This window comes from Alligator mississippiensis, chromosome 4, assembly GCF_030867095.1.
Source record: "Alligator mississippiensis isolate rAllMis1 chromosome 4, rAllMis1, whole genome shotgun sequence".
NCBI classification, from domain to species: Eukaryota; Metazoa; Chordata; order Crocodylia; family Alligatoridae; genus Alligator; species Alligator mississippiensis.
The window spans coordinates 241,199,542-241,221,456 of record NC_081827.1 but is presented as its reverse complement, the minus strand read 5'-3'; the positions used below and the strand labels follow the sequence as shown (position 1 = coordinate 241,221,456).

General features: G+C 44.2%; 1 protein-coding gene across 2 annotated transcripts in view; it reads right to left on the bottom strand.

Annotated features, from left to right (window-relative positions):
* Positions 1 to 620: 620 nt before the first annotated feature.
* Positions 621 to 21,915, bottom strand: part of DPP10 (dipeptidyl peptidase like 10) — a 480,529-nt gene continuing 459,234 nt past the window's right edge. For both annotated transcript variants that reach the window (XM_019480614.2, XM_059727434.1), the window contains exons 20-26: positions 21,687 to 21,881; positions 14,258 to 14,312; positions 9,749 to 9,848; positions 7,626 to 7,684; positions 7,438 to 7,510; positions 5,946 to 6,019; positions 621 to 1,723 (exon numbers count right to left, since the gene is read on the bottom strand). In XM_019480614.2, the coding sequence (XP_019336159.1) occupies positions 1,586 to 1,723; positions 5,946 to 6,019; positions 7,438 to 7,510; positions 7,626 to 7,684; positions 9,749 to 9,848; positions 14,258 to 14,312; positions 21,687 to 21,881 (694 nt within the window). In that variant the 3' untranslated portion in view covers positions 621 to 1,585. The remainder of the gene's footprint in view (positions 1,724 to 5,945; positions 6,020 to 7,437; positions 7,511 to 7,625; positions 7,685 to 9,748; positions 9,849 to 14,257; positions 14,313 to 21,686; positions 21,882 to 21,915) is intronic.

Genomic DNA, 21,915 nt, shown 5'->3' with positions numbered 1-21,915 from the left:
GCATTTCAATACTATAAGTTACTTTCCAAAAACTGGGTTGATTCCCTTAAAATTTAATCTTGCAAGAAATGAGACTTTCACCACGTAAAAAAGATAATAATGAATTGTATCCAGAGGGAAAAAAAAATTACATCTATAGTCATGTGACTTGCACAGCCTTTGCCAAGAGCTTTCAGACACCTTCTGGAAGTTACCAAAAATTAAGTGAACATTGCAAGTGGCCTAAATCAGTGAAGATAATATTCTGATGAGGAAAGTCGACAGGTGTGTTTATTTCAGTGTCAATTTCTAGGTCTGTAATTCACCTTGACAAATAAATGAATGCATTTTGGGGTCTCCATTGGAATAAAGCGATAAAACTTCATTTGTCAGGAGCTTCCGTAGCCACAAATGAAAGAAATATTTCATTTCTTCATAACACTGTTGAATTTAAATCCTTCTTGGAACAGACTTAATGGGCAGCTGGGGAATACCAAATAAAAACTGACAGAGTGTTCCAGTAATGCTCCACCTTGTCGGAAATGAGAATTGAATCTGTGATCAGATGGAAGGGAGGGAGAAACCGGCTGTACAAAAGATTTCTTTGTTAGAAGAGTAAAGTATTACTCGATGGCATTGCACATTATTAATAAAATTTCTTTATCTGAAACTATAATTTAATATTTATGTATCTAATTTACATGTGACAAAGTAGCATATTCTAAAATTAGAGGGTAACCAGCAAACTATTAACTACTATAAACAATACCAAAACACAACCCAACCATTTGGAAACAATAGATACATTTTGGACTGGGGGGAGTAGTTCAATTGTAGATATTGTTTTAAACAGAACTGCTAATTATGGCTTGATAAACAGTTCAAGCTCACAAAGTTTTTCTGTTCAGGGAGTCTTGTATTTATATATACATAAAGACCAAGAGTACACTACCAAAAAGTCCCTTACTGGTTACTAGCAGGTACAGTAATAATAGGAAATGGCTGAATTCTTTTAAAAAATCAAATCATTTTCTATATGTATGTTATATGATCCACTGGACAATATTTTCCCTTTAAACAGAAACTAGAGAAAATACCGTGCCCTTTATTAACTCAATGTTTTCTTATATGTAGTAGACAGCAAGGAATTGCACTTATTGTAACGTTACAGTAGTGTTAGCTTGCAGCTCACGTTTTAAAATATTAGTGGCCTTAATACTTAAGATAGGTTGTGCATTATTCAGAGATGGATAAAGATGTGCATTGAAATTAAAAACAGAGCAACTACTTACGGAACAAACAGTGAGGCTTAACATAATAAACATGCACTAACCCTACACTTATGCAAAACTAAGTTCTTTCCGGAAACTGTAACCAACCGTTGACCTTCCACAAAGGTATAGGTTTATGTCCCTTGGTAATATGTTTGGACTTTGCATTTGAATTCCAGTTTGTTAGCTCATTGTCTGTAAATGTGCTGTTCCACTGTCATATCCTTTAGCTGCCCTTGAGCTTCTGCAGAATCTGCAATCTTACAGTCACTTTTATTTAAGGTTTTATTAAGCCTCAACGTAAGTCTCCCTCAGTACTGTACAAGTAGGCTTCTTTACTCATCCTCTTCAGGTTCCTGTGGTAAAATTGGTGCCTCCTCCTTTAAACAAGCACTAAAAAACCCAAGGATTGTGCTGTAAAGGTGATATTTGCTTTTCTCAGATGCGATGTTATGACCTTCATCTGGGTAGATCTGACAGAGGAAATGGAGAAAGTAAATAGTCTTAAACAGCCATTCAGCTCTTTAGAGCTTTGATTTTCATACTCTGATCTTCAGAGTGTTTTAGACGACAGCAGGACGATAACGTTAAACACTTTTATGATATCAAGGAAAACTAATAAAATTCAAAGCAAAATTCATTTTCTTGGGATTCAAAGCCAACATTAAATAACTATCGCATTGGAGTAGTAGTAAAAGATGCTCCTCTTTTAGGACAGCATTTCTGCCTTGGATTTTCAGCAGACAGCTAGGTGCCCAAATTCCATTAACTTCAATGGGATTTGGGTACTACATTCTAGCAGGCTCTTTAAAAAAACAAAACAAAAAAAACAACCCTGACTTCTAGATATACAGCAAAAAGCGTTTTAATTCTCTCCACTCCCACACACCCCAGTCTGCTTAATCCAGCACTCAGAACTTTTGCTTATCGTGACTGACCGTGAGCCATCTTATTTGACTACCCAAAAATCAATGCAAACTTTTCCTGAACAGGGAGAAGAGGACTTCATGATGAGATGGAAATGCTAGTCACAGAGCAGCTATATGCCAGTTGATCTGGAGATGGGCAATATTTTAGGGGACAGGAATTCTCTCTCGTTTTTAGATGATACTGGCTACACAACTTCTTTACTCAATGGCTGGAGTCGTCTATGCTGGTCCTTTCCCTGGTCCTCTCCCTGTAGTGGGTGGATGGGGGAATATGATAATTTCTTATACACAACAGCATGGATCCCTTTGCACTTAAACTCTGTTTGCAGCACAGCTGTACTAGTTCCACTGCACAGGATCCTCTGAAGAGATGAAAGGGGGGACTGGATTAGACTTTAAGGAAGAAACCGAATAATCTAGGTGAGATTATTTCCCTATTCCCCTGCCCCACAACAGAGTACAGGCAGTCCTCGATTTACAATGTTTCGAATTACAACATTTTGCACTTACAGATGAGCGCGCACGTGCCTCTTGCCCTGCCTCAAACCCCTTTGAGGCAGGGCAACAGGCACATGCGGGAATGAAAAAAGTTCCCTGCGCTGCAAGTTTGCAGCGCGGGGAGAAAATTAGACCATCCAGGGGTCTAAAAAAATCAAAGTTTAAAAAAGTGAAGCAGGGCATGGTCCTAGACCGTGCCCTGAGGCAACCAGAGGCTGGGTCTTCCATGGAGACGCTCTGGCTGCCAGAGTGTCTCTATGGTTGGCCCTCTTTCTGGTGCTGAAACACCAGGACTCCGGTGCTGGTGAGTAAGGGGTCGGGGGGGCTGGAAGAGCGGGGAGGGGACCATGGGGGGGACCCCTGACAGCCCCACCCACTCCCCCAGCCCCCTGACCCCTGCCAGGGCCGGCCCTTCCCTCTGTCAGCCTCCCCAAGCCCCCTTACCCCTGCCAGACCTGGTCCCTCCCCCTGCCAGCCCCCTGAGGCCCCCAAAACCTGCTGGAGCCGGCCTCTCCCTTTGCCAGCCCCCCCCGAGCCCCCGACCCCTGCTGCAGCCGGCCCCTCCCCCCCACCAGCCCCCCAAACCCCCAACCCCTGCTGGGGCTGGACCCTCCCCCACCAGCCCAACCCCTGCCCTGGCCGGTCCCATCCCTGCCCCTGTCCCTACAGCTTAAAAAAAAAAGAAAAAAACCCCGGCACTTACCGGCAGTTCAGCTGCCGTCTGTTGACTGGAGTCCTGCCTGCACAGTGCAGGGCAGGCTGACAGCCCCAGCAGCAGCAGCAGCCCCCCCCCCCCACTGCCCTGTGCTGCCCAGGGTGCTCTGCCAGGAGGAGCCCCCCCCCCCACACCCCTGTTTCTAAGGTAAGCAGAGGCTTTTTTTTTCTTATTTTTTTCTGTCTTTTTTTTTTCTGGGTGTTGTGATGGTGCCTGGGGTTGTGAGGTTAGCCATGGGGACCTGAGGGTGCAGGTTTGGGGGTGAGGATGGGTGGGGAAGCCATTGGTCGGATCTGGGATAGTGGGGGGGTGGGTCTGAGGGGGGCAGCAGTTGGGGGGGCTGCAGCAACTGGTGGGGGTTGGGGCCAGGAGGCAGCAGTTCTGGGGGGCATGTGGGCCTTCCTGGGGGAGGGTAGTAGCCCCTGCAGGGGCCATTTGGCCCCCACTGGGGGCATACCCCTTGTGTGGGGGCTGAATCCCCTGTTAGGAGGCCGAACACCTTATTTGGGGCCAAACCCCTTGTTTGGTGTCTGTACCACTTGTTTGGGGGTTGAAACCCCTGTTGGGGGGCTGAACCCCTTGTTTGGGGCCTGAACCCCATCCTGGGGGGCAAACCCCTTGTTTGGGGGCTCCACCCCTTGTTTGGGGGTTGAACCCCATGTTTGGGGGCCAGACCCCCTGTTGGGGGGGCCAAACCCCTTGTGTGGGGGCCATCTCCTTGTGGGAGTGCAGCAAAACGTGTATTCATGAATTCACTTTATTCTGATAAGAGACTTGCTTTGCCACTGTAGATATATCAATAAAACATTGTCCGACTGATCACTGTCTCTGTCTTGCTCTCTCTCTCTCGTTATAGTGCTCTTTTGTTTTACTTGTGGAGGAACATGGATTTGGGGTATTTTAAAAAGTGACTTTAGTTTGTTAGTTTTTTTTTAATCAGGGATTTTTCAGTTTTCCAATAGGGAACACCAGAATTCCTGCTAGGGAGGCCAGTGGCAGGACCCTGCCTGCTCAGACCTGGCACCTTGGACCCATCTGGCTGTGGCTGACCTGGCCAAATGGGGCCAGGAGGACATGCTTTGACAGTTCAAAGCAGGCCACCACACCTGGAACATCTTCTGGGCAATAGCTGCCCAGATGGTCAGGCAGGGGGCACACATGGCAGTAGTGCCATACAGAGGCCAACCCTGCAACCACAGTTCACTGGCAGCTGGCCCAGAGGGGAGATGCCTCTACTGGCTCTGCAGTCCCCATCTGGGTCTGGTAGGTGCGCAGCAGGTGACAGCCAGGCAGTAGCCCCCACTGCCAGACTGCTGCAGTGGGTAGAGGGTGCAGGGAACTCTCAGGGCTGCTTCAGCAGTCCAGCTGGCACAAGGGGTAGTGTCCCCAGAAGCACCTGAGAGCTATTAACCCTGAGCTACTTGCCAGGGCAGCTTTTTATACTGCTGGGGCCAGCACAGGTGCTGGCCCCAGGCTCTAGCTCCCCCTGGTTGCAGATCCAGGAGGAGCCAGGCAAGGTTATTTTGCCCCAAGTGGCACAATTTGCTCCACACTGAAGTGCATGTCCGAGCACATGCGCTGAAGCAAAAAACCCCGGCTCAAACTTGCACCGCTTCTATTTGAGCCGCTGCAAGCGCACGTGCTTGCATGTGTGGAAGCGTCCACGGTATTTATAAACTGACAACTTGTTTCAACTTTCTGACATCAGTTTTGGCTTTACAGTGCATGATCTGATGCCATGCCACACCAGTGAACAAGTTTGCTGCGTCCTTGGACACTTTCTTTAAGAAAGCAGAGAAGACTCCAGAAAAACCTGCAGCCGAGACTCCTGAGAAGACTCCGCCCAAGAGCCCTTCAAAAAGTCCAACCAAAAGCACTTCAAAAAGTCCAGTGGGGTCACCTCAAAGAAGTCCTTCCAAATCATATAATTGCTAATTACAATATAAATATATTAATGTATCTATATTACTCATCTATACTTGATTGAGTACAAAATTCTGTCTTATTTTTGGTGAAAATAGGGTATTGGGCCTTGGTTCAGGAACCAATCCCCCATTTATAACATTGTTTCCTATAGGAGAATTGGTTCCAAATTACCATGTTTTGACATAAGACATGGTTTTCAGGAACCAATTGTGTCGTAAATCTGAGGGTTGCCCGTATTTTGTTCCACTTTGCCTTCCATCAGCTTCTCTTAAATTATACCACCTACAACTTAGCCAGTATTTTGTAGCTGCCTTCCCATGCAGATTAACAGCTGAAAATAAGGAGGAAAACCAGCCAGATGAGCATAGACCACAGTTTGGAAATCTCCAGGTTAGAGGAAATAAATTGGAAGTTGAGGAAAGCATTTTGTATAGTGCCAGAAAATTCTAGGACCAAGAAAAAATGGTATCTGGTCATATATTGAGTTGGAGGGAGGAGTCCACTGGAAGTAGGAATTAACATCTTAACTGTGATTCCTGATGATACTCCAAGCCACATACAGGTGAAATCTCAAAATAAGATTAAATGTTGAACAATGTGTGTGGGATACATGCCACCTTTACGTACCTGCATAGTGTAATTAACTCCAGCTTTTATTAGATGTTTAATTAGTTCTGCTGAATGCTGGAAATGGACTTTAGCTATGAGACAACAACATCCAAATGTTAGTGAAACACATTACCACAGAATTTAGCTATTATAAAAATGTTTTCCCCTTAAATAACCTCAACCCAAAAATCTTCCTTATGTGGTAAGTGACTACCAGATTTGCAGATGAATGACTTTGACTGCCCCTGAGATGCAAACCATAGCAAATGACAATAGGAATGCAATGATGGAGAGAGCACAGAGGTACAGTACACTTTCTATGGGACTAAGAAAGGATTTTTTTCTTTTCTCCTAATGTTTACAAAGATAGTTTAAAGGTGTGCAGAACAGGTGCATTCAGACCTAATGAATGTTTGTCCATATATTAAAGGAAAGCGTGTCAGATTTTCTACTGTTTGCAAAGGATTATTAGAGTTTGCACTCATTTAGATAACAGACCTGCTGTGGTGGTTAATCTCCATGCAGTAAAAACATGCAACTCCATAACCATGCTTCCACTCATGCTGAACAAAGACTGAAATCAGGGTGCAGAAAGTACCACCAGGCTAGATTGTGTTGTGAGATGGTATTGAGCAATCCTGGCACATGAACTGCTCAGGCCCTGGAACAGTCCTAAGAGCTGTACTGTACAAACACTAGTTCCCTCCAAGCTCCCTGCTTCGTTTGCAGGGTGGAGAGGGCAGCTAGTGTTGCTAGCCTACTGACTCTGCTAGCTGACCTACTGGCACTTCTGAATTGCTCTGAGAGGAGGGACATAAGCATGCAGGTAAATATAGGTAGACTCCATGCATTCTCACCCTCCTTGAAATCCAATTGAATTCACTATCTAAGCCCTGTACCTTTTATGGCAAAATATACTAAATGATCATCAACTATTCTGGGCCACAGACTCCATGATAAACTACGGGACTTCATTTAAGGTGCTAGATTTGGTGCTGCATTTCCAAGCACATGACTTCAATTAGTGTTAATTCTGTTGAGTATGCCCAAGGATAGATTTCAGTGTAGCCTTAAATTACTTAAGCATTAAGCATTAATATTGTTACATTTAATTAACTGCCTGAGAGGGTTAATGTACTATTTGGTATTGTATTTCACCGATTATGCTGACTTTTTTTTTCTCGATTGCAGAATCAAGGTTAATCTAAAATGCTATTAAAAATGTATGTCACTATATTAATAATGGATATAGTACCTCTCACTAGCAACACAGTGCTTCACAAGATTTAAACAAATTGGAACATACAGAAGGTAAGAGTAACAAATATTCAGCAAAGGAAAACTTCACCAGTATAGATTTAAAATGGACAGTAAAAACTGGCAATCATATCTCTTTGAATAGAGATTTTATAATACTATAAAAAATGTACATGCTTGATGTGTGCCTTTCTTTTTGTGCCCACACATTAAAAGCTTGCATACAAGTTAACCTGCATTGGTAAATACTTACTATCAGCTGTCCCATGAACTATCAACAAATTTGCTTCTTTTAAACTGTGAATATTGTGCAGTATACTGGATGCCTATTAAAAAAACAAACACACACAAGTGTAATCGCATATTATTTGAAAAGCCAAGCATCACTGTGAGTTACTTATATAAATTAACATATTTGATATGTATTTTCAACTAACTTACTTGATATGTATTTTCCTCTTTAGATGGAATGCCAAGATATCTTTCTGAAAAAGCTGATGCTGTATAAGGAAAGCCAAGAATTCAGATTTAAAATCAAGATTAGTTCAATTTTTTAAAATCACCAGTTCTGGCTTATAGCTCAGAGATTTTGCTAAACCATAAAGATAGCAAAAGCATTTTCATCTTGGGTATGTACAGACATTTGGGAACGTTAGGGGGAGGTTAGATCAAGTTATAAATGGCAACCCAATCTTAGGTAATTTGGATGAGGGGAACTACCACGGGAGCTTGGGAGGATAAGTGGGGCAACAGAGTCCAAGGGCAGTGGGGCTGGGGAGGTTGGGGAGGTAGCAGGTTTCTCAAGCGGAGTTGGTGGAGTCCATGACGGGTTGAAAGGATCAGGGGGGTGAGCAGGGTCTACTGGGGAGTTGGGGGGTGGGGGTTGGCTCTCCAATTCTGCTAACCCCCCTGGACTCCCCAGCCTCCCCCAATGCTGCCAAACTGCCCCCAATCTCATAAACTGCTCCCAAGGCCAGATTTACCTGCACTCATTGACTGCAGTAAAATGGGGTGGAGGGAGAGGCAGGAGGATTGGGCAGCTGGCAGCTTCACAGGAGATTGGTGGGATGAGGGAGATCTTTCCCCCCTAGACCAAGGGTTATTTTTAACCCCATGACCCCCACCCACCCCAACCATCAGGGCTGTGCTTCTTCTACCACCCCCATCCCTCTAGCACTGGGCTATTTTACCCTTCTGGCCCCTTCCCCCACCACTAGATGATCAACTCCCCTGGCATACCAGGCTCTCCCTCCACTCCCCAATTCTGCACACCCCTCCCCTCATTCCAACTTAATTCCTCAGCTATCTTCCCTGGCAAACACCAGTAAAACAAGTACCAGGAGTAGCTTGCAAGATTGGGGGGGGGGAGCAGGGACAGGTCTGGTGAGCTCAAGGAGCGGGGCTGGCTCGTGCATAGGGGTTTGTCCATCTGGGGCTGGGAGAAAGGGCTGATGGGGCTAAAATTAGCCCAGTGCTGGGGGGAAAGGGGAGGGGAGGAAAAGTGCAACCTCATGACTGGGGCCAGAGGCTGGGCTTTTCCAACCCCAGAGATGCACTAGGAATGGTACATAAGTTCAGGTAGGTCACTTTCACCAGATCCCATCTAAGCTAGACTACCTGAGGTAGGTTTAATTTAGATTGGGTTTGCCATTTTTAGACTGATCTAACCTTCCTGAACTTCTGTACAGTTCACATTTAGATCACCCTAACTGGGAATCTAAGTGTAAAGTCCACACCTGGGAGAACCAAGTTAGATCAGGTGGCCATTTTTTATGTGATCTAACCTCCCCGAATGTCTGTACCTAGCCCTTGAAAACAGATTGATATATATTAAGGCCAAAATGGATCATTAGTCTGCTCTCTTGCATGAGATGGACCATAAGACTTTACACAACAGTTCCTGCTTCGAGCCTGAAATATTGTGATTAAATTAGCAGGGGTGGCCAACCTGTGGCATGCATGCCATAAGTGGCAAAGAGAAGTCTCTTCATGATACACATAAGATCAGGGAGCACAATGGCAGATAAGGCATGAAGCAGAAAGCAGAGCTGCAGCTTGGGCAGGGAGCACAGGGCAATGAAGGAGAAAGCCAAGCAGCAGATTAGACAAGGAAAAGGGATCAGAGTGTCATTCAGGGAGACTATGGGGTTTCTTCATGAACCTTTGCTGCCTGAGTAGCAGAAGGTAGGGCAAGGTAGCCCGTTAAAAAGTGACTGGTTCAGAAAGGCAAGAGCTTTCTTAGGCAACAACTTACTTTGTTAGATGCTATGCCGGGGGTTGGCAATGTTTTTGGGCAGAGAGCCAAAAACACCCACAACATTGACTTGTAAGATGTTGGTGTGCCAGGGCAGATAACAGGGGACCTACAAAGGGCCTGATCCTTGTTGTAGCAGTATACCCTGACCCACGTGTTACTGTCTCTCACTTAAATTATTGCCACGTGTTCAGCTTTAATAGCTTCCATTCATTACCGTTAATTTACCTGATCTTAGTAAAAATGAACCATAGATCCCTTGTATATTTTATTTTAAAGAAACCATAACAAAAGAATGGAAAATGCTTACCATACAGCTTCATGTCTGTAATGGGTGCAATCACAGCTCCACATTTAAAAAGCCTTTCATTGGCTTTCAGAATCATAGATGCAATGTATCCACCATACCCCTGTCAAAGCAAATCGGATAATCTGTTTTTGTTCATGTATTTGTTCTTGTTTGTTGCTCTTAAACATAATGAAAATAAAATGTATTGTGCTAATTTGGTCATGTCAGTGCATACCAAGCCTTTACACTTGCAATTACTGCTTATTGGTTGGATGAAATATAAACTAAAATAAGAGTGAATATAGATGTGATAATTCGGTTTTACTACTCAGCTTTAAAATATATTATTTAGTAAGAAGGTGTGCATTATAATGTAATTTTATGTAAGTTCCCATAGTTCTATGGGGCAGACGGGTCTTTTCATAAGGATCTGAGAGAGAGAGCTTAGATACAGCATATTTGTTTATATCTTAATAAAATTCTTTAACATATTGACATCATTGCTTGTTATAAGTGGGATCCAGAAAGCAGTCTGTGTGAGCTGCCTTTCAACTTTTGTCTCCCTGGCCCCCTTTAGACATTATGTAACATGCTGATTACAGCATAAATGGGAAGGGTGCTACCTGTGCACCCAATCAACTGATTATTGCCCCAGCCCAAGGCTGGGGGAACAGGGGGAAATGAAAGGCCTTCCCTACTGAGGACTTTAAACCCCATGCCCAGAAGCTGTGGGCTGGGCTGCAGGGCATGGAGGATCAGAGACTCCTAGGGCCAGAAGCTAAAGGACATCCTCTGCTCCAGACTTTAAACTCCAAGCCAGAGCTGCCAAGTGCTGAGCTTTGATAATCAGCTAACTTGGTCCTGTGTGTGGGGCCCCAGCACCTGGCTTTCATAATCCTAGGCTCCCCCAGGACTGGCAGGTAGTAATGGCACAATTTGGATCTGATCCATGATCCAAAAATCATGTCTCCTGCCATGCTTGTGTGGCACAGCAGGTCTAGGGACAGACATTCATAAAACCCAAGCCTGAATTGATTAAATTTTTGCAGGTTAGTCTAACCTGGCAACGCTAAATCAGTCTGTAACTGTACAGACATCCCAGAAATGCCTGCAGTGGCTCAGGCTAGAAGCTGGGGGGTGCTAGAGCAGCCCTCTCTTCCCTTCTACAGTGCTGAGCTGAGGGGGGCATAGCCGGGCCAGGGCAGGATGTTTTGATTAGGGAGGGGTTTCCCCCTCCTGACCAGCCCAGCAGGGAATTGAGAACACAATGTCTTACACTATATCTCAGTGTCACCCCATTAAGAAAACAACAGAGGGACGTTACCAGCTACCTGCTGATTCTGCCTTTGTCCCGTGTGCCACAGCACGGACTGTAGTCAGCATGTGGTCTGCTAGCTAATTCTAAGAGGTGCCTGTGTAAGGCAGAGGGGACGGGGTAATCTCTGCTTAGCAGGGAGTGGGGAGGAGAGGGTACGGGGAAAGCAGGGGGAAGCCAGGCAGATGCCTGCAGTCTCTGCTGAGCTCCAGACAGGGAGCAGAGGGGAGGGGCCAGCCCTGCTGTGGAGCACAGAGCCTTGCGAGAGCATGCCAGGATGCTGGGGGAGTCTGTTTTAATTTAAACCAGGAAGGGGTCTGGGACAGACATTGCATAAACCAGTTTTACCCAAATCTGTTAAGTCTGATACTACATTCATCCAGGTTTATCGCTAACTGGTTTCAGCCATTTTTAAACTGGTTTATGTGCACTGAACATGTGTTCTGTTACAAGTTAAACTATTTTGATCACTTAAACCAGTTTATGTTTAATGTCTGTCCCTGGCCCAGATTGCGTGATTGCTGGGATTGGGGATCAGATTCTAACGTGCCATTAAATGAATATGTGCTAGGGGCTCTTGACATCAGTCTTCACAGATTTATTCCTGTTGCCTTCAATGAAAGGTTTGGCAAGTGGCATGGCCATGTACCCCTTGAAGAGGGCAGCTCCTCTGGTGTTGGCAGCCATTGCACCCTCCAGAAATTGGCTTGATAGCTGTCGTAAATGGAGCAAAGTTTTCTCATGCATAACGGCACAAAACTGCCACAGAGATGCTGCTACACAAACAGAAAGGAGAAAGGATATGAAGCCAGCCAAAAGGGTTCAAAGTATTTTATACTATATCCATCTAACGCTTCATTTTCTGTTTCTGTGACACTTAAATGCAAATTAGTTCTCACTATAGTTTGGTATGGAGAAGTTCTCCTTTGTTAATATGTTGGTAGACCTTTCAACTCTTGGAGAAGAGCAAAATAGGATTAGTAGGCAGTCTGACAAACAAAGGTGTTTTCTTTTCATATTTGTCCTTCTTGACAAATGTGTTTCTTTTTCCCCTGCAAATACTTTATATTGGAGAATCTGACTACTTTTTTCTCCTGTTATTCAAATAACCTAGAGAGCTCCAGGACAATGTGCATGGGCCCAACCTTGTAGGGATTGGCATGGGTGATGGAAGCACACAGCCTTCTCAGTGTGCCAGCAAAGGATAAGTTGTGCTCCTCTCCTTCCCATGTAGTGCATATGAAGGAAAACAAAGATTTTCTCACACAACAGCACTTTATATGGAGGTAGGGAAAAAATCAGCCTACAAGAAAATGATTAATTGTCTCTTAAGAAAAACACAGGTGAGTCAAATTCAATTAGCACTATTTAGCCTTTCTAGAGTTCTCAAGTGGCTATTTGGGGTTTTTAAGATGATGCTTCTGAATGGTACAGAAACTTCAAAAGCTTTGAAACTTGTAAGCCCCTCAAACTCAAAGCTGTTTTGAAGGCTATTAAATTTCGCACTAACTTTTGCTCTTTGTGCCACTTTTTTTTTTTCAGCCAACATATGCAAGAACTTTTCAGACAGTGATAGGTCAGACTTTTCAGGCAGTTGAAAGGACTTTGTAACTTTGATGGAAACCATCCACAGCCACCATATGTGTAGGTCTGAACAGACACGTAAAGCTGTATTCAAATATATGCTATTTTGCAGTCGTCTCAGCATCATGTTGTTGGTCTGGAAACAAGACAGTTAAGTCCTCTACTGCTTCTCACGCCTTCTGATTCTCTTGTTACTGGCCTATGAGGATTTTATGAATTACGTCAATGAAATACTTAATATCAGTGAAATCTCTCATGTAAATGAAAAGCAACTGCATGTATGTGTGTGTGTGCATGTGTATCTATGCCATGCTTAGAAAACAAGTTTGATATATGCACGTATCAGCTGCTATGATGATGGACACTTTTTAAATGCCACTACTGGATGTACAGTCATAATTTCCTTAGTTGACTTCCCCTCTTTTGTGGCTACTCTACAAACAAAAATATTAACTTTGATGCTACTGACATTTTTATTGTGATACGTTTCTTTCTTTAGCCCAGGTTGTATAGCAAGAACCAGTGTGTTTGGAAAGGAACGCCCTGCTGCACGTGGAACAATAATAGTCAGCACTTTATTTTTATCATGCTGCACAAGCATTTGTTTATCCCCCAAATGCTACCTCATAGGAGGTAAATATTGTTATTCCCATTTTACAGAAAGCCGAACTGAAAACATGACATGGAGGTTAAATGACTCAGTACTATACAAATCTTACACTTACGCAGTGGGTTAGCAGCAGATTGGGAACTGGATCAAAGGGGTTTCTTAGTGAATACATACTGCTGCAATAACTGATCATTAAGGCATCCATCTATGTGCATGACCATGTTTCTTTTTGCTTTCACTACAGGGTTTTAAAGGCACCAAACATTAACCTTCTCAAAACTACTGCTGAAAAATCAGAAAAAGGCCCGTGTCAGCTTCTAAACGATACAACATTTTTGTGCAGCTTCTAAAAGCTGATTTTAAGGAAGATCACTAAAATTGTATTTAACTTTCTGCTAAAGCTTAAACCTTTTCCTGGTTCTATCTGATGCTAGAGGCAACAGTACACAACATAACAAAACAGCTGACTACATAGAAAAGGAAAGACCTCTAACAGATGGTATGAAAAAGGGATGTTACTCACAGCACAATAGGGTAGTTTTGAACTAACTTGAGTGGATTATAAAAGGTTTGCAAATAAAACATGGATTAAAAGGGACACTGTCAAATTAAATACAGATCAGAATTTAAACTGCATTAAAAGTGAGTTTTTTTGCAGAGACTGATACCAAAACAAATGTGTGCACATGTGTATTTTAAAAACTTTGAATGAAAACAGAGGTTTCTCAAAAAAATAATTATTTCCCTGTAGTGTCTGAAATACAAATATTGCACTATACAAAAAAATACAAAAAAAGCTACTATAAACAAAAGTAAAGTCGAATCAATAGATTCTGATTGTCCAACAAAAAAACAGCAAAATAACCTTATCGGAACTAATGACAGGGATTTGACTTTTTCATGATAATAACTGAAAGTGTTATTAGGAGAATAGATAAAGAAATTTGTTTACAACAGATTGTATCAAAATTGCTATTTTAATGAAAGCAGGAAGATACATCTTGTTATTTCTGCAAGTTACCTTTCCAAATATGCTCAGTCTTTTAGGATCAATGAATGGCTGTTTCAATAATGATCTGTAAAAAAATAAGAAATATTACATTTTCACAGAGTCAAATATATGGAAATGCTTATTTGTAGATGACAGAAGTGTGATTACTGTGATAGCCAGATTTTTAAGATTTTGTTTCAGAACAACAAAAAAATATGATTTCCTAGGCTAATGTCATTTCTTTTCTTATATATGATAGAAACTAGGGCTGTGCAAAATTTCTATGGGTGTTTTGTTTTGAAGCTGTTTCGACGCATTTCAAGCTTGAAACAGCAAAATCAAAATGAAAGGCTTTGAAACAGCTTCAAAAGGCACTCGAAACATTTAGAAAGTTTCAAAATGTTTCGAGTTTCGAAGACGGGCTTGCTTGCAGCTAAACAGAAAGTAAAGAGAGGGAGGAGGAGCAAGGGAAGGACTGCTTTGATATTGACTGTGTAACTAGCCAGTGACAGTCATCCTTCCCTGAGGTCTCTTCCAATCCCAGTGCTCTGGGGGAGGGATAGAAAAACAGCATAAGAAGTAGCATTGTTTGAACTGAGCTTTCTCTGGTCCTTGGGGTCAGCTTACTGAGCCATCTTCCAGCAGCTCAGCAACATCAGCACCTATGCACCTATCTCCTTGAAAGCCCTGCACCTATCTCCTTGAAACTTGGCAGGCTTCATGGCCTCAGCAGGGATACCATGCTTGCTGTTCTCACCCCGCTGTGCCTTAACACACACGTGTGACATGTTTTGCTTGTCAGCACCTTGAGGTGCAGTTTCCCAGAACTCCCTGAATCTATCTCCTTGAAACTTGGCAGGCTTTGTGGCCTCATCAGGGGCTACCATCCCTGCTGCTTTCATTCAAGTCAGGAAAGAAATGACAAACTTATAGGCATTTTCGTGATTCCCCATAATAGCCTATGGGCGAAACGTCAAAACACATCGAAACAGCGTCGAAACTGTGAAACAGTTTCAATGAAAGAAAACAGAACTGTGCTTCAATACAGAAAAATGAAACTCTGTCCCTTTGAAATGGTGAAACAGAAGTCAAAATGAAAGGGTGCTATTTTGCTCAGCCCTAATAGAAACCTCCTGTTTCAGAAATCATCAAAAGTATGAATCCCCTACACAGGCAGTGAAACAGCAACCCTTCCAGAAGAATACTATAAAAAAAATGCTATAACTTAGGGAAAAATTCTGAGAGACAAAGCTGAACTTTCTACCAACCGTCAGCTCCCCTTTTCTCATGTAGCCTACCTATATAGAAACCATAGATAACAACCAAAGAATCCAGGTGTTTGACCACAGAACTGGATCCGCCTATGTGAGCGCTTATTGGAACTCTATAGCTAAAGAAGGCATCATGGCCTCGCACCATTCCTGGAAATCTGCCATCAGGGGCAGAACTAGAGGGGGCGCTTTGGCCTAGCTATACTGTCTTTTCTGACCACATGGGAGGCAAGCAGTCCCTGAAGAAAGTAAGAATTCCCTCCCTCCCTTCCCCTCTATGCTCAGAGGCACATCCCCTCCTGTTCCCCACCCCCTTGGGTACTGCTGCTACCGTCCCTGCCATCCTGGGGGCAAGGGAAGCTCTTTTCCCACTCCAGCTAGACTGCATGGGGGCTGGGCTCAGCTTGGGACAGTGGCAGCAATAGCAGGCAAGTGGGTTCCCCCTCTTTGCTTTGTCCCCCCAGGTGTTCCCTGCCAGGCCAGGAGCAGGTGTGGGGAGGAGGAACCCACCCACCCACTGCTACCACTGCTGCCACAGTCCAATGCTGAGCCCAGCCCCTATACAGCCTGGCTAGATCATCTTCAGAGCTCCCTTCACTCCCAGGACAGCGAGGACAGAGGCAGGAGGTGGGGGAGTGGGGAAGGACAGAAGAGAGAATTTGCATCTCAATAGGAATGAGAAGAGGGTAAAATTCTTACTTGCTTTGAGGACTTAATGTTTCTAACTGCTGCTCCTGTGGTGTGATCTGCCTGCTGTGGTTGGGGAGAAGGTAGGAAGGAGCCTGTGAGTGGAGGGTGCAGCCACTTCTGTAGCTTGCGAACCCCACCTTTGAAAAATTATGGATCTGCTTCTGTCTGCCAGTATGTTGCAGCAAATGAAAGATGGGTGGAGAGAGGCATGCTCCTCCTTTCAACACTCTTTGCAGCACACTGTAAAGTATTGTGAATGCAAAAGGCAAAGAGTGTCCATTCACTCAGCCATGACAGATTTGCACCCCATCCATCAGGTCAGAGGTGCAAATCTTTATGTGATCTTTAGCTAAGTATTCTTATTGTTGTCTTCAGGGGTCTATGCCTCAGAGATGATGTTTAGGGTAGGGGCACATGAACAATTACTGAGAGTTGAGCTAAAGCATTCATGAATAGCAGGCAGCCTGCAGGCCATTTGAAGCCCATGAACGATTATTGATGCCCCTAGGCTCTCATTCTGCTGCCACTGCTTCTGCTTCTGCTTCTTGCCCTATCCCAGGGCAGAGGAGTAGGATATGACTTGCAGTGTGAGGGAAGCCTTACTGCTTGGTGTGAGATGTTAAGAGTTTGGCATGGTGCAGCAGTAAAGTCTGCACACAGGGAGCTGAACATGGAGCCTTGGGCACCAGCACCCAAGGACACAATGCAGCAAAGGTGGGGCGTGGGAGGGAAGTGCCCATGATTTCATTGCAGCAGCAGGGTGCAGGAAAGCACTCAGGAGCATGGTGCAGCATGTGCTAGCGAGTGCCCATGTACTCAGTGCAAAGGGAGAGCTGAGGGAGCCTGTGGTCTGTGCTAATATGGCCCCTGTGGCATTTCCCATCAAGCAGGAGCTCACCTATCACAGAGTGGGCACAGATACCACATTATAGATGAAACACTGTGAGTTTATGTCACAGCTTACCTTGTGGTAACTTGTGGATGCCCACTCACTGGCAAACATAAACCATATCATTTTAGATTTGTCAGAACAATACTTAAGAAATTAATAAAAGTAAAAATCTGTTTCTAAAGTACCCTACATTTATTGACAGGTAAGGTTCTTTGAGTGATATCTTTTATTAGACCAACTAAGTAGCCGGGAAAAAAAGGTTTAGGCAAGCTTTTGGGTGCAGTTATTAGGGCTGTGCAAAACAGCATTATTTCATTTCGACTTCAGTTTCACCATTTTGACAGGGCAGTGTTTTGTTTCATGTTTTGTTTCAAAACTGCTGTTCCGTTTCGTTTCATTGAAACTGTTTCACTGTTTTGACGCTGTTTCGACGTTTTGCTCATAGGCTACAATGGGGAAGCATGAAACTGCCTGTAACTTTGTCATTTCTTGCCTGATTCAGATGGAACTTGCAAGAATGGTAGCCTCTTCTGAGGCCATGAAGCCTGCCAAGTCTCAAGGAGATAGGTGAAGGAGTTTCTGGGAAACTTCACCTCAAGCTGCTGACAAGCAAAACTCATGACATGTATGACTTTGTGTGTATGTTAAGGTGCGCCCTCACTGGTGCTTGGGCATCTACATGACATGGTAGTGTACCCTAATGAGGCCTCATCCTCCCCTACAGATTCATCCTGGTCCACCACTTTAAATTACATCAGGTAATCCTAATAATAACTTAGTGAACAGCACAGTAGCACCAGCAGCATCTCAGGCAGCCAAACTGCCACAGAGCCTTTCTTTCTGCTCCTGCAGGAGCTTCTTCTTCAGCAGCTGCCAGATAACTCTCCCTGCCAGCCCCAACCCTGGGCCCTAGATGTGCCCTGGACCCTGTGTCCTTCCGGTCAGGTGATGGTGTGTTGGTCTAAGGACATGGCACTTAAAGACAAAGGCTTTGTGTCAATCTAATCTGGTATCTTTTAGCAGACCAACTGAATAGTTACAGAAATATATCTTACCAAGCTTTCAGGTTGAAAAATTCTTTGTCAGGCTGAAGAAGCACCTGCAGTTGGTGTGTGTGTGTGTGTGTGTGTGTGCGCGCGCGCATCTGCGCTCACATGCGTGCTGTTCCTGGATGGAAGGAACAGTAAAGAAACCAGAGGCTGGCATGCAATTCAGGCAAGAAAGCCAGTCAGTGAAAATGGAAATGGAGGCATCAGGGGGTGAGGGGGAAGGGGGATGTAGCAGTGCAGGTAAAAGTGGAGAGGTTCCTGGGGAGTCAGATGTCCAGCAAGTTGTAGTGTGTCAGAATTCCAACTGAGCCAGTGTTTGGCTGCTGCATACGCTGCCTTTCACCCTTGGGTCACACATGGCAGCCAGCATGTGGACCGTACTGGACCGCAACATAGCCAGCCATTTCCTGATGCCCTTTTTCAGTCGCCTCACCAGTGCCTGCATGTCTGGTGACAGCGGCTTGCCCCAGCCAGGAATGTTGATCCCCTGGAAGCTCTTTATTTGGTTCTGAAGTTCTCTCACTACAGGGATAACCTGGTTAAGGAGGGCATCACCAGTGCTGAGGGTCTCAGTGGCCTCGAGGAAGGGCTTGAGGACCACTCAGCTCTGTTATGGGGGCCACTGATCCCAATTTCCCTGAGCAAAGCCACTTCATGGATGGCCTTCTGTTGCTCCACCAGCCTTTCGAGCATCAGGTATATGGAGTTCCACCGAGTCTCCACATCCTGCACGATTTTGTGCTGCAGGATGTTCAGCTCTGCTCTGCTTGTTTGTCCCACAGCATCTTGCTCCGCTTGATGCTCCAGTGGAAGTAACCTGCCACCATCCTGCATTTGGAAATGAGCTTGCTGGTGATGCTGGTGCCATCACTGGCAGCCCTGTCCCCCTCCAAGGCATCCCTGACAGTGAGGTGGAACTTGTGTGCTACACAGCGGATGCCAACAAAGTTGGCATCATGAACCACCTTGACCATATTGGCCCCATTGTTGGTGACCATGAACCCATGGGTGAGCTCGCCCTGCCCAATGAGCCACCCCTGCACCAAGCGGTTCATGGCCCCCATGATCTCTGTTGCCGTGTGGGATTCATCCATCACCTCAGCCCACCGATGGCCTGACTGGTCACACCAGTGCTCTGTGAAGGAGAGGTAGGTGTGATCTCAACCCCGGCTGCTTCAGATGTTCAAGGTGAAGTGTAAGGCTCCCTCAGCCCTGCCTTATGCAGGGAGTACTTGAGGGAGGAGCTGTACGCTTCATACAGGGAGGGAACCACCATCCTGCTGAAGGTGGTGTGTGCAGGCACTTGGTATGATGGGGCCACTAGTGCCATGAGCCACCTGAACTGTGGCTGCTCAGCTACGGAGAAGGGCTGACCATCCACAGCAAGCATCAACCCAATGGTCTGGGTGATCTCGCTCACCCTTGCAACGTGTCACCTTTTCTTTGGGCCTTTGCCCCACTCTTCCAGGGTGGCCTGCCTCTGCTTTAGGATGATGGGGGCTTTGAAGCGAGGGGGATTTACACCTCTCTCTCTACCCCCTCTTCCTCCCCTCCCTGAAGGCTTGCCAGCTGCCTTTCCACCACACTCCATGTTGTGTTTCATAGTGTCTTGTCTTTATAAAAATATATAAATGTATATGTGCCTTCTCATATAAATTATAATATGCTACAAGATATAAATGGATGAAAAAAAAATATAAATTTATCTGCCTTCCTATATAAATTCTATAGTATAATATTCAATATAATTATGAAATTGAATAGAATAAATCAATGAATATAATAATAAAATAAAAGGATCTAGAAAGAAAGCAAATGGTATTGCGGAATCACATATGCTAGGCTAGCAAGTAGGAAATCATATCAATAGCAGGAGTAGCCTAGTTGTCTAACACTCCTGAGCTTCTGGAAGACACAGCTCAGTAACTATCAGACCTCTAAGCAGAAAGCAGGCCAGTTCATGCCTTTTATGCTGTTTTTCCATCCCTCTCCCAGAGCACCGGGATTGGAAGGGACCTCAGGGAAGGATCACAGTCCCTGGCCAGCTACATAGCCAATATCAGAGCAGTTCTTCTCCCCGCTCCTTCTCCTTACTTTCTGTTTCCCTGTAGGCAAGCCCAGTTTCAGCTTTGAAACTCAAAATGTTTTGACTGATTTGTTTCATTTCGGGGCTGTTTCAAAGCCCTTCGTTTAATTTTGATTTCACTGTTTCGAGCTCAAAACAAATTGAAACAGCGTTGAAACGAAACAGCCAGCGAAATTTCACACAGCCCTAGCAGTTACCATTCTTCAGGCATAGGGAGTCTCTATGCCTGAAGAAGGGTGACTGCACCTGAAAGCTTGCCTAAAACTTTTTTTTTTTCCAGATACTCAGTTGGTCTAATAAAAGATATCACTGAAAGAACCTTGCCTGTCTATGTCCTTAGCCGGGGCAGGCAATTATTTTGGGTGGAGGGCTGCTTATTGAGTTTTGGCAAGCCATCGAGAGCTGCATGACAGGCAGCTAGGGGCAGATAAATATTAATTTTCTAAGTTTTTTTCAGGGCCCCACAGGCCAGACAGAATGGCCTGGTGGGCCACATCTAGCCCACATACTACATTTTGCCTACCCCTGCCTTATACCAACACAGCTACAACCAAAACCCCACCTATATTTAAGGATATTTTCTAATTCAGGATGGTTCACATAGTTTAAAAGTACAATCAAATATTTGATCTGTAAATATGCAGAAAAGTCTGCTTCATTTTCCAATTTAATTGGTATAAATCAGCTCTAACTGTAATATAAAGAAAGAGTTACACTGGTCAAGAAGCAATGCTGCAACTGAAAAGGCAATAAAGCCTTCAACCAATTTCTGCTCTCATTCATATTATTATAAGTCCACACTTGGTAGAGTAACTCTGGCTCTACCATGGCTTAAGCAACATCAGAACACAATCCTATCTGCTTAAAACAATAAGGTCAGGTACAGACATTACACTTTTATTGGTTTAAGTGATGGGAAATCAGTCCCCACCTGTAACAGAACAGAAGTTTGGCAATACAGACTGGTTTAAAAATGGCAGAGCCATATTTAAGATTTTCCCTCCCCACTACCAAAGGGTGAATCTGTGTTCTGTTTGCTACGAATCTAAACTACACCACTTACAGGAAACCATGCGACTTAGACTGATTCTGCCTCAGGCTTCTGAATGTCTATACCTCCCTATATTTTAACTGCAATGAAGCACTTCATATTTTCAATAAAGGTATTTTCCCTAAAGAACGTGCACAATTAAGTGACCTACATCTCCTTTGCATATTTCCATTAAATTCTGAAGGTAAGCTTTAGCAAAGACAAACATCAATCTAAAAACATTTTACCCTTGATTTTCTTCTTAATTTCATTACTTTGTAATGGAAAGATCATTGTTTCAAAATGTATAATTACACTATAGATAAATGCTTAATGGATTCACTCTGCAGAAGGAAAGCAATAAAATCTGCAAGGCTATTGCTTGATGGTCCTACCATCTAGAAAAAATACATTGAAATAAAGAAGTTTGCACATACGTACTCTATGGCTGCTATTTGGTCCTTCACTTCCACCGATCCTAAGCAACGGTGAACTTCCTGTAGAATTTTGAGGCCTTGAAATCCACTCCCTCTGCCATCAAATCGTGCTATGATGACATTATCGGAGTTGACAAGCACTGAATCCCAGTCAATGTGAAACTTATCTGTAACCAACTGGCTGCCTGGAGCTTCATCACTGCAAATACCAACAGACCCAAGAAGAATGAAGG